This window comes from Notothenia coriiceps, unplaced genomic scaffold (genome assembly GCF_000735185.1).
Source record: "Notothenia coriiceps isolate Sejong01 unplaced genomic scaffold, NC01 NC01_scaffold00037246, whole genome shotgun sequence".
In the NCBI taxonomy this organism is placed as follows: Eukaryota; Metazoa; Chordata; class Actinopteri; order Perciformes; family Nototheniidae; genus Notothenia; species Notothenia coriiceps.
This window is the reverse complement of record NW_011369947.1, coordinates 18,927,906-18,945,292: the sequence shown is the minus strand read 5'-3', so window position 1 is coordinate 18,945,292 and position 17,387 is coordinate 18,927,906. Positions and strand designations below refer to the sequence as shown.

At 40.4% G+C, this 17,387-nt stretch overlaps 2 protein-coding genes across 8 annotated transcripts; both read right to left on the bottom strand.

Annotated features, from left to right (window-relative positions):
• Positions 1 to 78: 78 nt before the first annotated feature.
• si:dkey-71d15.2 (SH3 domain-containing kinase-binding protein 1) lies at positions 79 to 3,132 on the bottom strand. 7 transcript variants are annotated; one of them, XM_010795071.1, is made up of 7 exons: positions 2,996 to 3,126; positions 2,556 to 2,630; positions 2,352 to 2,404; positions 1,314 to 1,424; positions 1,032 to 1,222; positions 842 to 905; positions 79 to 710 (listed from the first exon to the last, which is right to left on the bottom strand). In XM_010795071.1, exons 2-7 carry the CDS (start codon positions 2,584 to 2,586, stop codon positions 672 to 674), a joined length of 489 nt encoding a protein of 162 aa, XP_010793373.1. In that variant the 5' UTR covers positions 2,587 to 2,630; positions 2,996 to 3,126; the 3' UTR covers positions 79 to 671. The 7 variants fall into 7 exon arrangements, with proteins under 7 accessions (XP_010793373.1, XP_010793375.1, XP_010793377.1 ...); XM_010795069.1 differs by having other exon boundaries at positions 666 to 726; XM_010795070.1 differs by lacking the exon at positions 2,996 to 3,126 and adding an exon at positions 2,955 to 2,973 and having other exon boundaries at positions 666 to 726.
• An 885-nt stretch (positions 3,133 to 4,017) lies between these two features.
• On the bottom strand, positions 4,018 to 15,570 carry LOC104965987 (serine/arginine repetitive matrix protein 1). Its single transcript, XM_010795076.1, has 10 exons — positions 15,482 to 15,570; positions 13,671 to 13,732; positions 12,799 to 13,491; positions 11,821 to 12,447; positions 9,147 to 9,244; positions 8,460 to 8,571; positions 8,231 to 8,327; positions 7,716 to 7,787; positions 7,456 to 7,602; positions 4,018 to 4,532 (listed from the first exon to the last, which is right to left on the bottom strand). The coding sequence occupies exons 2-9, from the start codon at positions 13,709 to 13,711 to the stop codon at positions 7,465 to 7,467; spliced, it is 1,878 nt and encodes a 625-aa protein (XP_010793378.1). The 5' UTR covers positions 13,712 to 13,732; positions 15,482 to 15,570; the 3' UTR covers positions 4,018 to 4,532; positions 7,456 to 7,464.
• Between the last annotated feature and the right edge of the window lie 1,817 nt (positions 15,571 to 17,387).

Below are 17,387 nucleotides of genomic sequence, written 5' to 3'. Positions count from 1 at the left end.
AAATGAATGACTTCACTAGTAAGTATATATTTATTTGTGTTTTTTAGTCACTTTTAATAAATTGTCAAGTTAACATGTTTATTGAATTCACAAATACAAAACACTATTCAATGACTTCAGTCAAAAGTTATTTATTAAATTACATGCACCTTATATACAATAGAAGCTTTGTGTTTGTGTCTCCTTCACATTTTATAAGATATATTTAATGTACTACTGGCACTCATTTTATTTTCCCCTCTCTGTTTCTCTGTTTTCCACACGGTTGTAACATAAACAATATTGCAACACTTTCAGGCCAATAGTCCACAGTCATAGGAGACACATTGCTTTACCTCAACACACTCTAGTCATTAAAGAAGTAAATAAATCAAACTGAGTGTATCCCAGGGCCGTGCACTGCTCATTTCCAGAGATATAATAACAGACACTCCTCTCACCTCAAGTCTGCTCTCAATGTGAACTTTAGGCAATTACTCAAAAACATTCAGTCCTTCAGGCCAGTTCAACAAAAAAGTTGGTCAAATGACCACCGAAGAGAAATAATACAAAAACAATAATAATATTTTTCAACAAAAAAGAGCAAGGAGTTTTTCAAACTTAGAAAAATATCATTTATCAGATTTGAGGGACCTTTATAACTCGTCTTTGATGAAGGTGAAGTTCTCCGCTCATTTAGACATGTGCTTCTTCATACGTTGCATTTCCATCTGAAACAAGACAAAACTAAATCAATCCATGAGTGCAGTTGCAAGAAAATATAATATAATATTGTCACCTTAACGTTTTTCTGCATTTTCTACACATTGTATGTATCTTTTACATTTTTGTAATGCTGCACCTGTATAGTCAAGCGAATCCTCTTCTCTTCATCGAGCTCGCTCATTAGCAGTTTAATTTCATTGCTGGAACACAAGATATTGTCCGATTAGTGCAGCAAAAACAAACACAGACAGTAGGCCTAATGCAGGGTCTCAACCCACCCGGAAGAAACTGGGCAGGTAAATAAAAGATCTGATAAAAAGCTTTACTTGTGCTGTCTCTTCATCTGATGAAACTGGTCCCTCAGCTCTCTCAGCTCGCTCTGCACTTGCTCCAGGCTCGCTGGACTTCTGCTCTGCTGGGGGTCGGAGCTACGGCCCGTCGGATAGAGCACAGCAGAGAGAGCCTTTGGTAACAGGGAGGTGAAGGACTGGGTAGACACACTTGTGGGTGCTGCTGCCTGTGGAAAATAACCCATCATCACTGGCTTACAACATGAAACAAATCTGAAATATACATTTCAAGTGCCTAGCCTTTTCTTTTACACTTACAGGCAGGGAAGGCCCATTTTGGCTCATTTCCTGAGAGTTTTCTTGAAGTGATGAAGAATCAATTTCTTGGCTCTGCTTTTGTTTTTCTTCCTCCTCCATCATGAGTGCTACCTGTAAATGTAGTTTAGTTTGAGATATCTGATAAATAAAGGACATTTTAAGAGTAGTTCACACAATGTCAGTATGCAAAAGAAGTCAAATCCAAGTACATTTCTAAGAAATTATTACATTTTAATTTAGTTTTGAATAAATAGTTAAAGGGGTCCCTATTATGCTCTTTTTCAGGTTCACGTGTGTGTTTTGTGCCTCTACTGTGAGATATTTACATGCTCAAATGTTCAAAAAGCTCTTTATTTTTCTCATACTGCCTGTGCTGCAGCACCTCTTTTCACCCTCCGTCTGAAACCAGAGCCCAGTCTGCTCTGATTAGTTAGCTGGCCGGCTCTGCTGTGATTGGTCAACCGCTCAGAGATGTCCAGCCCCTTAGCCTACTTAGTGTTAGAGCGCTAGCTAATAGCAGCACGAACCACCAGCAAACCACCAATCACAATCATTCTTGATCAGATCACAGCAGGCCCCGCCCCGCTAGTTTGCAGACCATCAAAACACCGGTAAAATATTAGCAAGGCACAGGAGGACAATACCTGCGAGAATGAAGATGTCACAGAAGTAAACAAAGTGTATGAGAGAGAAACTCCCTCTGGAGGGAACTTTGGGATTTTAGCCTTTGTAGACCATTTACATGCACAACAACCTGTATCATACACTACAAGAACAAAGAAAAGAAAAAAAAGCATAATAGGGCCTCTTTAAGGTATCTTTCACTGCAGTGCATGACTGAGTGTGTGAGGCAGCTCAGAAAAGTTAAATTTATCCCAAGGACAGATGGGACACAGACACAGCAGACCAAACACTTCCTTACAGTGAGCCAAGTTATGGTAACTGTATAATACAACTATTCTGGATAAATATCATTAAATGGTATACTTCCCAGAGTCTGAAGCTCTGACTGTAAGCTAAGCTCATATCTGCAGCTACCTGCTCATTCAGCCTCTCTGCCATCGACACCACCGAGTCAAACTCTTCCGTGACTTTGAGAGAAACAGAAAATAAATGTTACAAAGAGTGGTATATGGAGAATGTGTCATTCAAAGCCTGCATTAACATGGAGCAGTCAAGCATGGTAGTGTTTCAAAGTATGTCGCAACAGATGGTTGTAACAATAAGAGTTGCAAGTCTTACCAGGAATGAGGGCAGAGCTATAGTTGCCCATCGTGACAGAGAGGAATACAAGTGCAAGAGTCTTTAAGTCTACATCTACAAATGACAGATTGGAGCAAGTCAGTAGAGAAAACATTCACAGAAACTCAATGCATTCTCATATCATGCTAAGAAATTGAAATTCATTAGAACAAAAAAGTAATTCCATTTGTTAAAATATAATCAATTCATAAAAGAAATTTCAGTTGAATCATTAATCTGAGTTCTAAGTAAGGGACACTAAACATGGGTTCACTGATGGCCGCTGTCTCTCTCTCTCTCTCTCATGCCACAGCAGGCAACACATGCTGGAACCAACGCACAGAGGACCAGTGACAGGTTATACTGTACATTTATTAGTTAACAAAGTAAACAAATTACCAGATTATTGTCACAGCCAAGGATCTGGGGCACACACTCACCTTGTTTGGCCGGCGACAGTGGTGAGATACAGCAGCACCTGTGGTAACGCGACACCGTCCATTGTAACCCAGTGCTGTGAACAGTCTGTTGTGATGAGGAGGGCTACTGTCAGACGGCTAAGTTTAGCTGCACTCTGCTCACAAATATCACCGGGGCAGAGCGAAGGGCAAGGGGTGTGTTTAAAGGGACCAACTGGTGCGCAGTTATACAATATGTAATGTTTACACTGGGCAGGAGGACTGCTTTTATTCATTGTGAGCCTCAGGAAGTGTTTTAATTTCCAAACACCACTGATTTAGACATCACGAGGAGCCTCAAGCAGTGAATAGTTGTAAGCTATCTGAGTCTCTGGAGTTTTAGAAAGCAAGGGGAGCTAATGATATAAACAATTGAATTGCACCATGGGAGATTTTAGACCCATTGTTTTGGAGCTTGGCCGATAAAGGGGATTAAAGTCGATTTATTTCAGTCCCCTAACCATCCTGAAAACATTTTACATTTAATTATAATTTATATCAATAACCATTCAAACCGTGTAGACACTATATAATGAGATTTATATGCTATTCTATCGACGATTTCAGTGCTAAAACAGAGGTTAAGAAAGCTATCTTGTAGATAAGATTACAATTCTTAAAAATATCATTATTGTTGACAGGAAGTCTGTTAGTCCGAATCTAAAATGAAATACTGCCTCGTGGTTGTATTCCCCGGACCAGTCAAGTAAATCGATGTCATCACTTTTGGTTTTAATCCTTACAGACATTTGTTTTGAAGTTGCCATAATTAGCAAGTTAATACTCAAGATAATTACTAAATGAACATGATATGCAAGGTCGCAGTGACCTTTCACCACCAAAATGTAATCAGTTGATCCTTGGCATTTGTGCAACATTTTTAGAAATTTTCCCAGATAGGTGACAACGACAATAGGATGCACCGACAACCTGACAGACATACTGCCTCTGAACACAGAGGTCACCGGCATGGAGGCATTGAAAAAAAGAAACCTTAAACAGAGATTGGTAAATTGGACTTTATTTCATGTGATTATACAAGCTTTACATGTAGTAGCTGAATGCCCTTTGACAGGCTGTTGTTTTCTAATCCAAACACACATGATTAATCAAACAGGACATGTGATACATCTTTACAAACAGTAGGTGACATTTTAAAGTACATCTTTAATGGACTTCACAAACCTGAAATCGAACGCTGCTGCTGGTAAACAAAACAAAAAACTATTCTAATAAAAGGATGACTGCCACGATCACAAGCAGCAACTCCCAAATTATTATACACGACTAGAAAAAGCAGAACCGTTTAATATATTGGCATATGTTACAAATACCCTAAAACAAAAAGTACCTTAAAGATGCCACTGAAACCCTTACACCAGTGAACATCTGGAAGTAACATCTCTTCCACAATATACAGGCAGGTTGGGATCGTAGTCGGGAAGGTTTGTGCTGCCCAACCAGCGGAGAAGGTCTCCAGATGTTTCTGCTGTCATGTCTGAAGACTGTGGGACCTGTGCTGGGGTCAAGAGAAACATAAAGTTAATATCATATTTATTGTTCTTGATTGGGGCTGAATATCAATAATGTGATAGGAGACTAAATATTGTCTTAGATTTTGAATATCCTTAGTGCCTTTTTTGGAATTAAACGTTGCATTACGGTAAATTGATGTTGATTTAACCAGAGTTGTAGCTGTTCCAATACATTCCTGCACTTGAACTTTATCTGCATATTGAAGTGTGAATGCTTGCTGTTTGTATGTTTTATGTCTCTTGTTGGTATTTTGTATTTTTGATGGCACCTTAAAAAAAAGGAGTAGCTCTACTCATCTCATTGTACCTGTACAAGGACAATAAAGGATTATATTCTTTGCCTTGACCAAATAAGGTCCTTCATTCTTGCCGCGGAGAATAAACAGAAGGGCAACCATGCGAGGGAAGTCTTCTTCGCTGCTTTTGGTGTATTTTGTGGCAGAAGTACAGCGCCACTTACAGGCCCGGCATATGTACTACAGCGTCTCCAGCGCTTTCGAGCAGTCTCGTGTGAACGGACACGTTTCTGGTGCCTATTGCGTGTGGCACCAGAAGGGATGTTACGATTCACCGATTCGCATCGGTGCACCGACATAAACTTTCAAGATGCAAGTGCACCGGTTGAAAGAGTGCCCATCGGCTACAGCTTGGTTGAACTCGCGCGCTAAATCATTGTAGTGTCTTTGCATCGGTAAAAACGATTTCATATAATATCCCCTCATCCTGTCAGCACTCCGCAGAGGAAATCTTTGATCTTTGCACTACGGATGCTGCGAGTCTCAGTTAACACACATGGAAGTCGAGGAGAAAGAGAAACACAGCGTGCCGAAAAATACCTACAAATCAAACGTTTGGCAACACTTCGGATTTTTCAAGACGGTCAACTTGAAAAATCGCTCGCAAATTGTTAACGATGCCGTGCCACTTTAAAGTACACAAGAAGTATGAGGAACTTAGCGACGCCCATAAAGAGGCGACATGGGGTCTGCGGCTGAAAAGAGAAACCTGAAAGCTAGACATATGAGTTCAATCTGTCGTGGATATTTTAAACTTGTCAATACTGTAAAGATGTACAATGAGAGTAATCAATAATAAACTGGTGAAAGCAGGCAGCGTTGTCTTTCGTTGGTTCTTTATTTGAAGCGCTTCAAAAGGTACATGTCTCACAGAGTACAGAGTAGTCTGCAGGAGTGCACACAGGGTATAATGTGTGTGTGTGTTTTATACAGGACTGTTGCTGTGCAGGAAGTAAAAGAGATAAGACTTTCCTTAGAAAACTGTTATCTTACAATGCTCTCATAGGGAGAGCCACATCCTTCAGGTACGACCTTGGCAGGAAGCAACAGGTCGAGTTGACCAAACAGTTTCTAAGCATAATATCATCATTTGGTTTTACCATATAAAGTAATATAAGAAATTGTCACTACAAATCACTCAGTGAGGTGTTCTGTCAGAGAGAGTGGTGTTTAGTTTACAGCAGCCTGTGACTGCCAATAATAGTTTACATGTCTTCCTTACAATTGTAAGCAGTTATGAAATACCTGTTTGTGAAAGGTTATTTGTATTTTTTGTATTGTTCATAGAGAAACCACTGCTTTCTGCTCACTGGTGAGTTAGCCTATGAATGAGTGTTAAGCTCATCAGGCTGGCAGTTGTATGGGCATTGCATGGTAGTTGTTATTTGCACATTGTTAATCATGGGCAATGCATCCTTAAATTGTTTAACTGAGGTGTTATGCAACCGTACTGTACTCTGAGAGGTTTTTAAGGTGAAAAAGAAACAGCATAACAGGATGTGCAGTACTAGTAGAGAGAACCAAATATGTAAAGCATTTTTTGTTAATGTATGATTTGCTTAATATAAGGAATAAAACAAAAATCCTCTGTCGTACCATATTGAAGTATTATTATTTTGCATCGTGTTGAATCGCATCCCATAATGTTGAATCAAATCGTATCGAACTGTATCGCAACAGGGGTGAATCGTATCGTATCGCATCGCCTGGTGTTTCAAATGTATCGTTAATGTATCGTATCGTGGCAACGTATCGAGATGCGCATCGCATCGGCCTCAGTGATGGAGATGCACATCCCCAGTGTGGACGGAAGACTTTTTTGATATCGAATTCAATTGGTTTGCGTTACCGTTCTCTTGTGGCTCCAGTCCTGAAATACAAATGCTCATTTGCAATGGTCACTTATGTGCCATTAACAATTCCTTACTTTATAATTTATATACAATCTGTTGCATTTTCCATCTCCTACATTACTTCAAACTATAATAATAATAATAATAAATATTATTTTCTTAACACCGCTTCTTTATTTTTACCATGCTGTACTTATTAGTTTTTTGCTTGTTTATATTTTTCTAAATAACGTGTGCTTGCCTTCAAGTCTACTCTTCTGCCTTTAACCTGCTAGTTGATATTGTATGGCTGTAATTTTCCTGCTGCGGGACAAAAACAAGGGGTTTCTGATTGTGATTATAAAGGATAGCCTTAAATCGATAAATTCACATTTCTGATTAATATGTATCCAAATTCTTTAATGTGTAAATACTTTGAGAAAACCTCAATCAATCAGTGTTCAGGCTTACCAAAACATTGTGAATTTATTCATATGGACCTGCCTTGTTCTAGACCACATATGTCAAACTCAAGGCCCGGGGGCCAAATCCGGCACGTGGTAGAGTTAATTTCAGCCCGCAGGATAATTTATAATTACCATTAAATACATACATATAAATCAATAATTATTTACAGCAAGAACATTCCAAACACAGCTGGCACATAAAGTACTGAAAACAAATCAAATGTTAGAATGAAGATTGACAGGTTTACACTAGATGGTAAATTAAAACCGCCATGAAGCCCCGTCAGAGCCACACACAAAATAAAAACTCACCACAGGTTGTCACCAGCGCTGGTTGGGCCCCCGGTTGTACGGCGCTCGCTGACGCATCACTCTCATGGTGCGGTATTTGGACATGATGCTGTAACTTTTTCTGAACACTGGCCTCTGATTGGGGAAGGGACGTGTCACTAAGCTCTCCTTAAAAAACACAAAACATTCAAACATCAGTTATAAGAGAAACTAAAGGAATCAATGATGGCATTACATTTTTTCTAGAAGAATCTAGCGATGACTGAAGGCGGTATGCGTACCATGAGCGGTCTTCTAAAATGTCCAGACATTTCAAGGCCCCCCCTCCCTCGACCACCAGTGAACCTTGGTCTCTATGAAACAGATTTAAAAGGCCGAGTTAATACAGTAGGTTTATAACCACTTTAATTTATTTTACATGTTAATCACATCATTTTCCAGTAGTCAAACAAACTTAACTTCATATATCTGCCATAACAAGGCAGCTGACAAACTTCAGTGGATATTCACAAATAACCAATTGCTCAGCTTCAATCATTGATGCTAATACACGTCCTCCAAAATATAGTTTTCAATAACCGAGTGTAGATTTTCCTGCTACCACATAGGGTGAATAAAAAATGTTTTAAGAACATGATATAGCTTCAAACCTCTGACAGCTCAGTCCATTTCATTTAGTCATATTTGAGCTTTCAAAACACTTTAAAACATCTCAAAGTTGTGACTCAGCACTCACTGTAATGTATATATTTGAGTGACCAAATGTACTGCTATTTACTGCAAATGTTTAGCCCACCTGCATAGGTCCAGGTCCGGGTCCTTGTCTTGGCCCGGGTCCTGGTCTCCTGAAGGGCCTCCCAGATCTGTGGTTGTCATGCATCATATGAAATGGCCTGCAGAGTATAAGGTAACGTCAGACACAGGATCTCGTCTGCAATGCTTTCATATTTCGACAATTCGAAACCACTGCAGGACCTTTTGAATTAGGACCTTGTTTGAAGACTGAAAAATGTTATGCAATGTACCTGAATGGTCTCTTATCCACAAAGCCTCGTTTTCGGTCTTCAGGCGATGATCTGGAATCATTCGACTTTGAGGCTTGGCTGTTCGGGGAGGCGTCTTGATCTGGACTGCGCTCTACAAAAAAAAGAAAAGATTAAACTGAGATAATGGGAGCTTAAGCTGATTGTTTGATTAGAGTTAGATAAGATAATAGGGGTCAACATTCTCTGCCATACTTACCAGAAAAAGTAAATTGAACATGCTAAACTTGCAATTTTAAAGTTATACAAAAATAGAAAATCCCGCGGTCAAATTAGTTTAAAACTGGCGTTTACTTTTTTTTTTTTAAACCACACAATAGTGCTTGACACAACCTTGATTTGGTGTTATACAATTACTGTTGATCGGTAGCAATATATTGGTCCTTTTGTAAAAAAATACGTTTTAAATAAATATTTAAAAAACTGTATTGTTGTTTTTGTACGATAATCTTACAAAATACAAATATTGGACTTTACATTAATCCGTTTTGAAATTAAATTTGATATTGGAACATTTTGTATAAGTTATCATCCCCTGTATTGGACATTTTGTATAAGTTATCAATCCCCTTTGTATTATATAGACATATATATATATATGTATTATATATATATATATATATATATATATCCCCTGTCCCTGCAATGCACAAGGAAATGACCAATTACCTTTCTTTGGGCTGCGATCTTTCGTTGGCGAGCCGTCCTTCGAGGAGGAGTCCCAGTGGGACAGAACAACAAGGTCACGTTTCTCTATGGGAGAAGATCTGTGGACAGATCGGTGGAGACTGCGTTAATCTCTCATGTGAGGCTTTTGGCAGAGTAAGAACATATGAAATGTGGCCTGGTAATATTAGCATCACTTCATTCAAGTTATCAGACAGGTTTCAAGTTAAGTTAAATCACCCTGTCGAATCTCAGCAGTAATGCATTTTAAACCAGTAATGGACAGCACTGTTTTGCAGGCAGAACATTGATCATAAAGCCACGCATCACATGGGTACTTACAAAAAACATGGAATGTCCATGCTCCTTTATTTTTGAACCCTGAATCAATCTGAGCACTCTTCGTTTACTCGGTGATTGTTAGAGCGGGCAAATCTTGGGAGACAACTTTTAGATATGGTCTACGTCACAAAATCATCCATCTCTCAGAAGCACGGCAGGACAATAGCTGGTTTAGTCGGACTGAACTTCAGACTGTTTTGTCATCGGGTATTTTCTTGTTCCTTTAGTTGCCTTGAACTTTTTTTACGACTTTTTGTCTCGAAGACAATCCTTTTTTCCGAGTGACTGACTGACTACATCCAGAGCGATAATTGTGTCTGCTTAGCAGCTTATCTTCTTCTCCAAAGCTGTGCCGTGACTTTAAGAGATGATCCAGCGTTCGTCTGCCGGGAAGAAGTCCAGGTTTCATAGCAAACTGGCAAAATGTCTTGCAGTGCCGACAAGTGAGACTTCATTTCCTAATACATCTTCAACTGTTCATAACAATTAGGGCGTCGGACATGACTTCAAATAAGCCAAGCATTAAATAAAAATCGGTTTGGTTTTGCTGTAAAATACAGTAGGGATGCTTGCACTGTCTTCTTCATGTAATAATTTTTGAGTAAGGACATGGTGTCGAGAATTGATATTGAACATCTTTTGTATATCATACTGACAATGTCTTCAAATGTTGGTTCGGATTATTGACTTTCTGTGCAGAAGCCTCTGGCTGCATTTGGCTTGTAAATCAGCTACTTGACATTATGATTTCACCTCTGATTATTAGTGAGGTCACCTGTCAGACTAGTGCAGGAGCTGACCACCGAGCATGCCGACCTGTGGGTCCAGGTGCATTCAAAATTAAGATTATATCAAGCTGCTACCAAACTGGTCTTGCTTCTATCCTCAGTAAGGATCAAGCTGGCAACTCTTCATCATGTTTCATCAAAACCAATTGTAGGTCTGAATTTATTTTCCATTTCTCCTGTCGTTCGTAGAGCTTGATGTAGAGTCTTCTTTTGTCTTCTTCTGGCCTTTGATAATGCTATATAAGGCCTGTTTCACTGCAGGGCGTTGTAAATATGATATTAATAGAGGTGACAAAATAGTTGCTTTATGGTCACTGGTTTGACTTAAACACTCCTTAGGCATCAAGTTATTTCTTCAGCCATGACGTGGCTAATGCTTGGTGAATATCCAATGTGTCCTTCTCATGACTGCAGAGAAGCAAAGAATCCGGTACTTCCTATGGTCTGTGTGACATTGTCATTTTGCTTCTCTTCGTTCTGCTGAAAGGGAGCGAGGACCATCGTCAGGTGGTGCAGAATCGTGTATGAACTGAATTAGCCAATCCTTTGGGAATTAAATCGACTTTGCACACGTAGGTAGGAATCCTAAATATGGTAATTGCCGTGCTTCATCAATAACAAGAAGATCAATTGTTTAGTCTTCACTTCATTCTGGGTAATTTGATGTGCATAAAAATAGTTTCAGGCATATCAATAAGAGTTATGTTATCAGTAAAAATTATTTTTACGTGTAACTTTAACGGTGGCTAGTTGTGCCCTTCAACAGAAATTCCTCTTCTTTGATTTCTGGATTTTGCCATCACTGGTATTTAATCAGCCATCCTTCTTCAAATTCTTCCCTCTGATTATATTCGAAGTCAAAACAAGTGTAACAACTTGGAGCAGCTTGTTTGACGAAATCCCATGATCAAAAAGGCCAATTGACTCGTTACTTGGCTTTCTTCTGTTTAAGTTCTTGCGTAAACAGCCACCATTCGACATCAAACTCATCCGATGCATCTCTTTTTCTGCGGTCCACGACTGGCCGACATATTGCCAAATATTCTGAAGGGCAGCACGGCAATTTCCGTTTAGTTGATGTTAAGTGCAGTCCTTTTCATATCCTTATGTTCCATACACTGAAATACTGTTACTGTTGTAGCGTCAGCGCGTTTGTTGTGTTACGAGGAGCAGGAATGCTGAAGAGCTATTCTTTCGAGCGTAATGCTGACAGACTGAGGAATCCTTCAACAGCTCAGATCAACCAATCTTTCCCAGACTCCTCATCAAGGCCAATAAACATTTGTCAGGGGTTAAACAGGTTGGCTTTATCGATACAGTGCGTAACTTAGCACTTTCTCTTCAGCCCACTTCATTGGAAGATATTGAAACACAGGCAGCACGCAGACAGGGAGGCATTTGAAAACCGTTGCTGTTTTTTCATCAACTGAATCAGTGTTGCACATTTAGCTCATCTCCTTTTTCCACAGGCACATAGAGACATTCTTTCTTGACCTCTTAATCATCATCAAGCCCCTGCGAACAGTGCTAGAAGAAAAATACCGTACCTGTGTGTGTTCAAGGGCCGGCGTGACTCCACCTGTTCTTTTTCTGTATCAGAGTCTCTTGAAGACTTGCTGGTATCGCTATCTTCTCCGGGGGGTGACTGTTGTGGTTTTCCCCTCCTTTGTTCCAGCGTTTCATTTGATTGGAAACGCTTTTTTCTGATAGCAAGAACAGAGCTGAAGTTTTCCTGTGAGGAAGAATTGACTAGGCGAGGCCTTGTTTTCACAGATGGGGGGATTCTGAGCCTCATGAGAGACTCTGCTTTGACTTGTCTGCTCTTAACCAGGAAACTTCTATCCCTAAGTGACAGAGGTCTACCACCAAAGGGCCTGGGAATACTCAGCAGCTGAGGCCTCTCTCTCCTTGGGTGTTTGGGATGGCCATGCTCCAGTGCAGGGTCTTCGGAGGGCATGCTGATGTCTTCTATCCCCCTCTTGCGGGGTCCTGCCACTTGCCTCTCCTGAGGGTTCCTGTGGTAGGAGGATGACGGTGATGGACCTCCTTTCCATGAAGGGGATCTGAAAGGGGGCGGATGAGGGGCCTCCTGTGCCCGCTCTCTACTGTGGGATCTGCTGCCCTGCCTCTCCACTGGACCGCGCTGCCGCCTGGAGTCTTGCTCTGATGACCACCTGCACATCCATCAAACAATAGAGAAATCGTTACAATGATAGATCCATTTCCATATTAAGTGGGAGGTGTATCTTTTAACTTTTATCTTAAAGCAGCACCCTCGTTATGATAGAATGAAACAGGTAGGAGAAGTATATTTTCAAAGAGCAATTACAGATGTAACACTCCTCTCAATGGCAGGTGAAACCCAATTAACACCAAACCCCAATTAACAGACCCCTGTAATAATTATGAGTTGGGGCAGAGTAGAGGTAATCACTATGACGCCCAGAGACTGGGAGGACTGGGCCGTCTTCAGGCCTCCTTTTTAATATTTTTACCCAGCTGGGGTTGCTGCTTCGCTCCTGTACCTCTCTTGACATGGGCCTCTCCCATGCATCTCTCTGGGGTTTCTCTGTGACCCAGAGGGTCCGTGCTCTCCATTGTGTGGATGAGAAAAAGCTCCAGACTCGTTCCAGCGCTTCATGCCAGGACCCGAGTGCTCATGGGGCCTTTCTCTGGGATTGAAATTCCCACGAGGGTCTCGATTCCGCTGCTCTTGATGCTGAAAACCTGCCTGCCTTCTGTGGCCCCTGAATGACCCCTGGTGGGCAAACGCAGAGCCAGGCCTCCTGTCAGCTGGGTGGTTGCGAAAATGTCTCGGGGAGGGTGACCTGTGACCTGAGGGGTGGCCATGAAAAGGTGGACCCCTTTGACTCGGGGATCCCTGAGAAGGACTGCGAGAGGATGTCTGATGCTGGGCATGGGGGGAGCGGTTTGGCCTTGATGGAGAAGGCCTTCTCTGGCCATGATGTTGATCAATTTTGGGAGGGTATGATTGAAAGGAATCCTGATTTTGGGACTTCCAGTTGTTGAAACGTGGCTCCCTTTGCTCTCCCATCAGGGGGACTCTTCTGACAACGGGGGGTCGTCCTCTACCTCTGGAATCTTTCCAGTGAAAAGGGGCCTTAGACTGGTAGGGCTGGACATCCCTCCGACTTTTGGAGTTAGGGTTGTAATTCCCTTCACTGGTTCCAATGCCATGACCATCTCCGTATGGTCTGCTAGGATACAAAAAAAAAAGAAATGTGCAAAGTTAGACAAATAATACTATTTCTTTGAAAAAAAACTAGGGTGGGTATCTAGCTTAAATCTCTAAAACTAAAATGACAAAATATTTAACAGTCACTGACTTAAAGGTCAAGTATCTTCATGCACCTTGACATAATCAAAAAAGCATTACCTTGGCTTCAGACGTGGTGGTCCAAAATGTGGTCGAACCATTTTTGGAAGTGAGCAAATAATCTATAGACAAGAAGGAAAGAATATTGAGTTTTGACAGCCTAAAAAAAAAGATATAATGCAACAATCTTTTACCAGAATACAAAGCTGAAACAAGAACCTTGTAGTATCAAGCTGAGCCAGCTGAACATATGTTAGATAATTTAATAAATGTTTAACGAATGTTCAAATTGATTCAACTGATAAAGCGCAAGGTGACCCCGAACGAAAAGCAAAGAGGAAACGGGTAAAGTCTTGGGAGGCGAAAAATTCTGCTCTGTTGTCCATTCACTCTCCAACCTCTCAAAACATTTGCTACTGTCACATAAAATCAGAGTACATGAATGTACAGTCTTCAAGTCCGTCTTGTTAAACGTGTTTTTCATTTTTCTTTTTTGTACTAAAAGGTCGAAGTACCACAATTAATTTTAATATTCATTTGACATGTTAACTATATCATAAAGCGCTTCATGGGAGTAATTGCGGGATGATTCAATTGTTCCCTTATGCAACATGAAAGTATCACGATATGTATCGGTATCGTTCAGTGGTACCATAAAAAAGTCAACGATATGCATCCCTAATTGTCAATGTTTAAATGATGTTGAATAATACGTTACACTAAAATGTACTATGCGTAAAGTGTCATTTTGTAAAGGCTATATATTAAATACAATAATATTTAGATTTAAGCAGAATAATAGTATTCAAACTGCATTTACATTGCACTCAATCATATAAACAAAGGTTCAAAGGGCTTTCTAACGGTTTAACATTGCGAGATTCAACCTACAGAAATATGTAAACCATTAATCAGAGATAAAAGGCCAGTCACTTAACCTAATCAATACGATCACTGATAAATCACACTGTACTCCAGCTGTCTTCTTTCAACGAGACACGGTTTAATGCTTTTTTTGTAATATATATAAATTCACATAAACTAAAAATTGTTCTAAATCCAAAAGCTGATGATGCTGAAATGTGCCAATATGCACGATGAGTACTTTTACTTTCTAATATGTTGTTCTACTTTTACTTGAGTAACATTTGCAATGCAGGACTTTTACCTATAACAGAGTATTCCTGCACTCTGGTATTTCTACGTGTACTTAAGTACAAGATCCGAGTACTTCTTTCAACTCTGATTATCAGACGAAAGATCAAATTGGAAACTGTTACTGTACGACCTCGTTTAAAGAGATTGTACCGTTAAAAGTACATATTCCACACGATGACAGATAGAAACGGATAAAACAAAAGACTGCTTATTGAAAACAGCTTCAGGTTTGGGGTGACGATCTTTATATGGTCGCCGTGTTTCAGTTTCAACCCCCTTAGGTCCTGGTAAGTGCTATCGGCAGGTCGAATTACCATTTTTGGTATTTGTGGCTGGTCGTAAAAAAAAAACCGGCCCAGTCAATTCGTTATTTTTCTGGATATTAAAACCCCCTTCACTGTAGCAGTATGCTAAGGAGTATCGTTAGTAAGTAACGTTACATAATTGTTTAACAATGCTCTTAAGAATCAAAAAGATCTGTGGTTCGAAATAACGCGTACAGACTTATCTTGTTGCTAAGCCTGCTGCTAAGGCTAGTTAGCTTAGCCTGGGTGTTTTGCTACTCCGTCAGCCCGCTGCACGAAGCTCTCGGAAAGTGCCCTTCACATGGTTAGTCATTTCAACATTTTAGAGCTAGGCTGGACACAATTGTTCACCATACGTTACCTTTAACTGCCAATACGTGTAATTCTGAAGTTTAGCAAGACACTCACCAAAGACAGAAAGTGGATTAAATGAACGATCCGTGCTTCTGCGACACAGTTGAGCTGCTCTTCTTCGTCGCTCCGCCCTTGATTTATGTGTGTGCGCGTCAAACTGAAGCGCCACGTTCTGACTCGGAGTGGGTACTGCATATTTACAAAGACTGACACTCCAGTGTATGCACCTTTAACTCTTATTTGATCTATTCACTTTTTTAGTGGGAATGCTGTTAACAGCATTCCAACTAACTGTTATTCTACGGACGAAAAGTTTATTATTATTCCGCCGACTTATTTTGGCCCTCTTCTCCTCCCGCATTGAACATCGCAGAAACTCCGTTCAAACATCAAAACGTTCAGCTCGGTCGGGAATCGATGGCTATTACTTTTCTTCACATTTTAACATTAACTAGGGTGTGTGATGTCACAACTAGAGTGGAGGACAGCTTGAAATTTGCATTCAAATTTTTTTTTTTAAACTGCCATAATTCCCAAACCCCTACATTCCTGAGACATAATTTATCATGACAAACGTAGGAAAACATCTCGTAGCTTGAAAAATGACAAATAATTAAGCAAAAAATAATTAAACAAAATGCTTTTTGAGGGCATGAAGTGACAAAAACGTTCAACATTCCTCCATTAAACCCCACTGTAATTTCAGGCAGATATTTCCTCACGGTGGCAGCCGCACACCTTTAGTTAAACTGCCAAAAAGGCCACATTATTAACCCGAAACTACACAAAAATTACACGTCAGATACTCAACTTCCTTGACATGCTTCACGTTTTGAAATTTCACAGATATCTGTTATGGTTCTTCAACAAAACGTTTACATGTAAGAGGTAGCTCTCATTCAGAACAATGGACACCTTTGATCTCTACAGAGCTCATTAGCTCAACTATAAACACCTGTGTAATGGAACACAATGATGTCATCACTCCAACTGACATGCTCAGAGCAGCAGACTTCCGATAGCAGTGTGCTAACAGTCCAGCCGTGAAGGCATCGACGGGACAGTTTTGAGATTTCTTCAATGCCGTTGCCATGGCAACACAATGCTCGCCTTGAAACACGGTTTTCTCATAATTTCAGTGAAAATACTCCAAACAGCCTAGAACTTCACAGGTTTGGTAACGATGCAGCCATTAACGCATCCAAGCGTAGTATGGGGTGTAATCAAATGCCGTTGCCATGGCGACGGACCACTCTCCATGAAGCATGAAACACGATGTGGCTGTAAGTCCCATCGACACGGTCCAATCGTCCCCCAATCTTCACTTGTATATCACCGGTCCATGCCTCAACAGCTCTACGCCAATTCTGAGATCTCACCATATGCCGTTTCCATGGGAACCCATCCCAGTCGCCATAAAACATGATGTCGTTATAACTCCTATGAAAATGTTCAAAAAGTGCTCAATCTTCACATGTGTGCTAACAGTCCAGCCGTGAATACATCTACGGGAAAGTTTTGAGATTTCTTCAAATCCCGTTGCCATGGCAACACAATGCTCGCCTTGAAACACGGTTTTCCAAAAACTTCAGTGAAAATACTCGAACAGCCCAAAACTTCGCAGGTTTGGTAACAATGCAGCCATCAACGCATCTAAGCGTATTATGGGGTGTCATCAAATGCCGTTGCCATGGCGACAGATCATTCGCCATCAAGTTAGTTCAGAAGTTTGCAGTTCAAATATTCTGCTGCTTTTCCAAGCCTTTTTACTTTCTTTTCTTCTCTCATCACACATTCAAGCCCCCAGTGTTCATGTATCATTTTAATCTAAATTCTTCACTTTCTTCTTACACATTACATTTCAGCATAGCAGTTTAGCGTCAGATTTTCAGCATAAAGCATTCTCACTAGCACTTTCTTCAGGAATTGCATTCTCTAGTTAATGTTAAAATCTGAAGAA

Excerpts from the sequence above, each read along its gene's own strand:
- si:dkey-71d15.2 (XM_010795069.1), bottom strand. The coding sequence starts at position 2,586 with ATGGGCAACTATAGCTCTGCCCTCATTCCTG. Across the intron at positions 1,425-2,351 it reads CAGAGAGGCTGAATGAGCAG|GTAGCACTCATGATGGAGGA; the intron begins GTAGCTGCAGAT and ends CTACATTTACAG. Across the intron at positions 727-841 it reads GGATTCGCTTGACTATACAG|TTTTGTCTTGTTTCAGATGG; the intron begins GTGCAGCATTAC and ends GGATTGATTTAG.
- LOC104965987 (XM_010795076.1), bottom strand. The coding sequence starts at position 13,711 with ATGGTTCGACCACATTTTGGACCACCACGTCTGAAGCCAAG. Across the intron at positions 8,572-9,146 it reads AGATCGCAGCCCAAAGAAAG|AGCGCAGTCCAGATCAAGAC; the intron begins GTAATTGGTCAT and ends TTTTTTTTGTAG. Across the intron at positions 7,788-8,230 it reads CCGGACCTGGACCTATGCAG|AGACCAAGGTTCACTGGTGG; the intron begins GTGGGCTAAACA and ends TCTGTTTCATAG.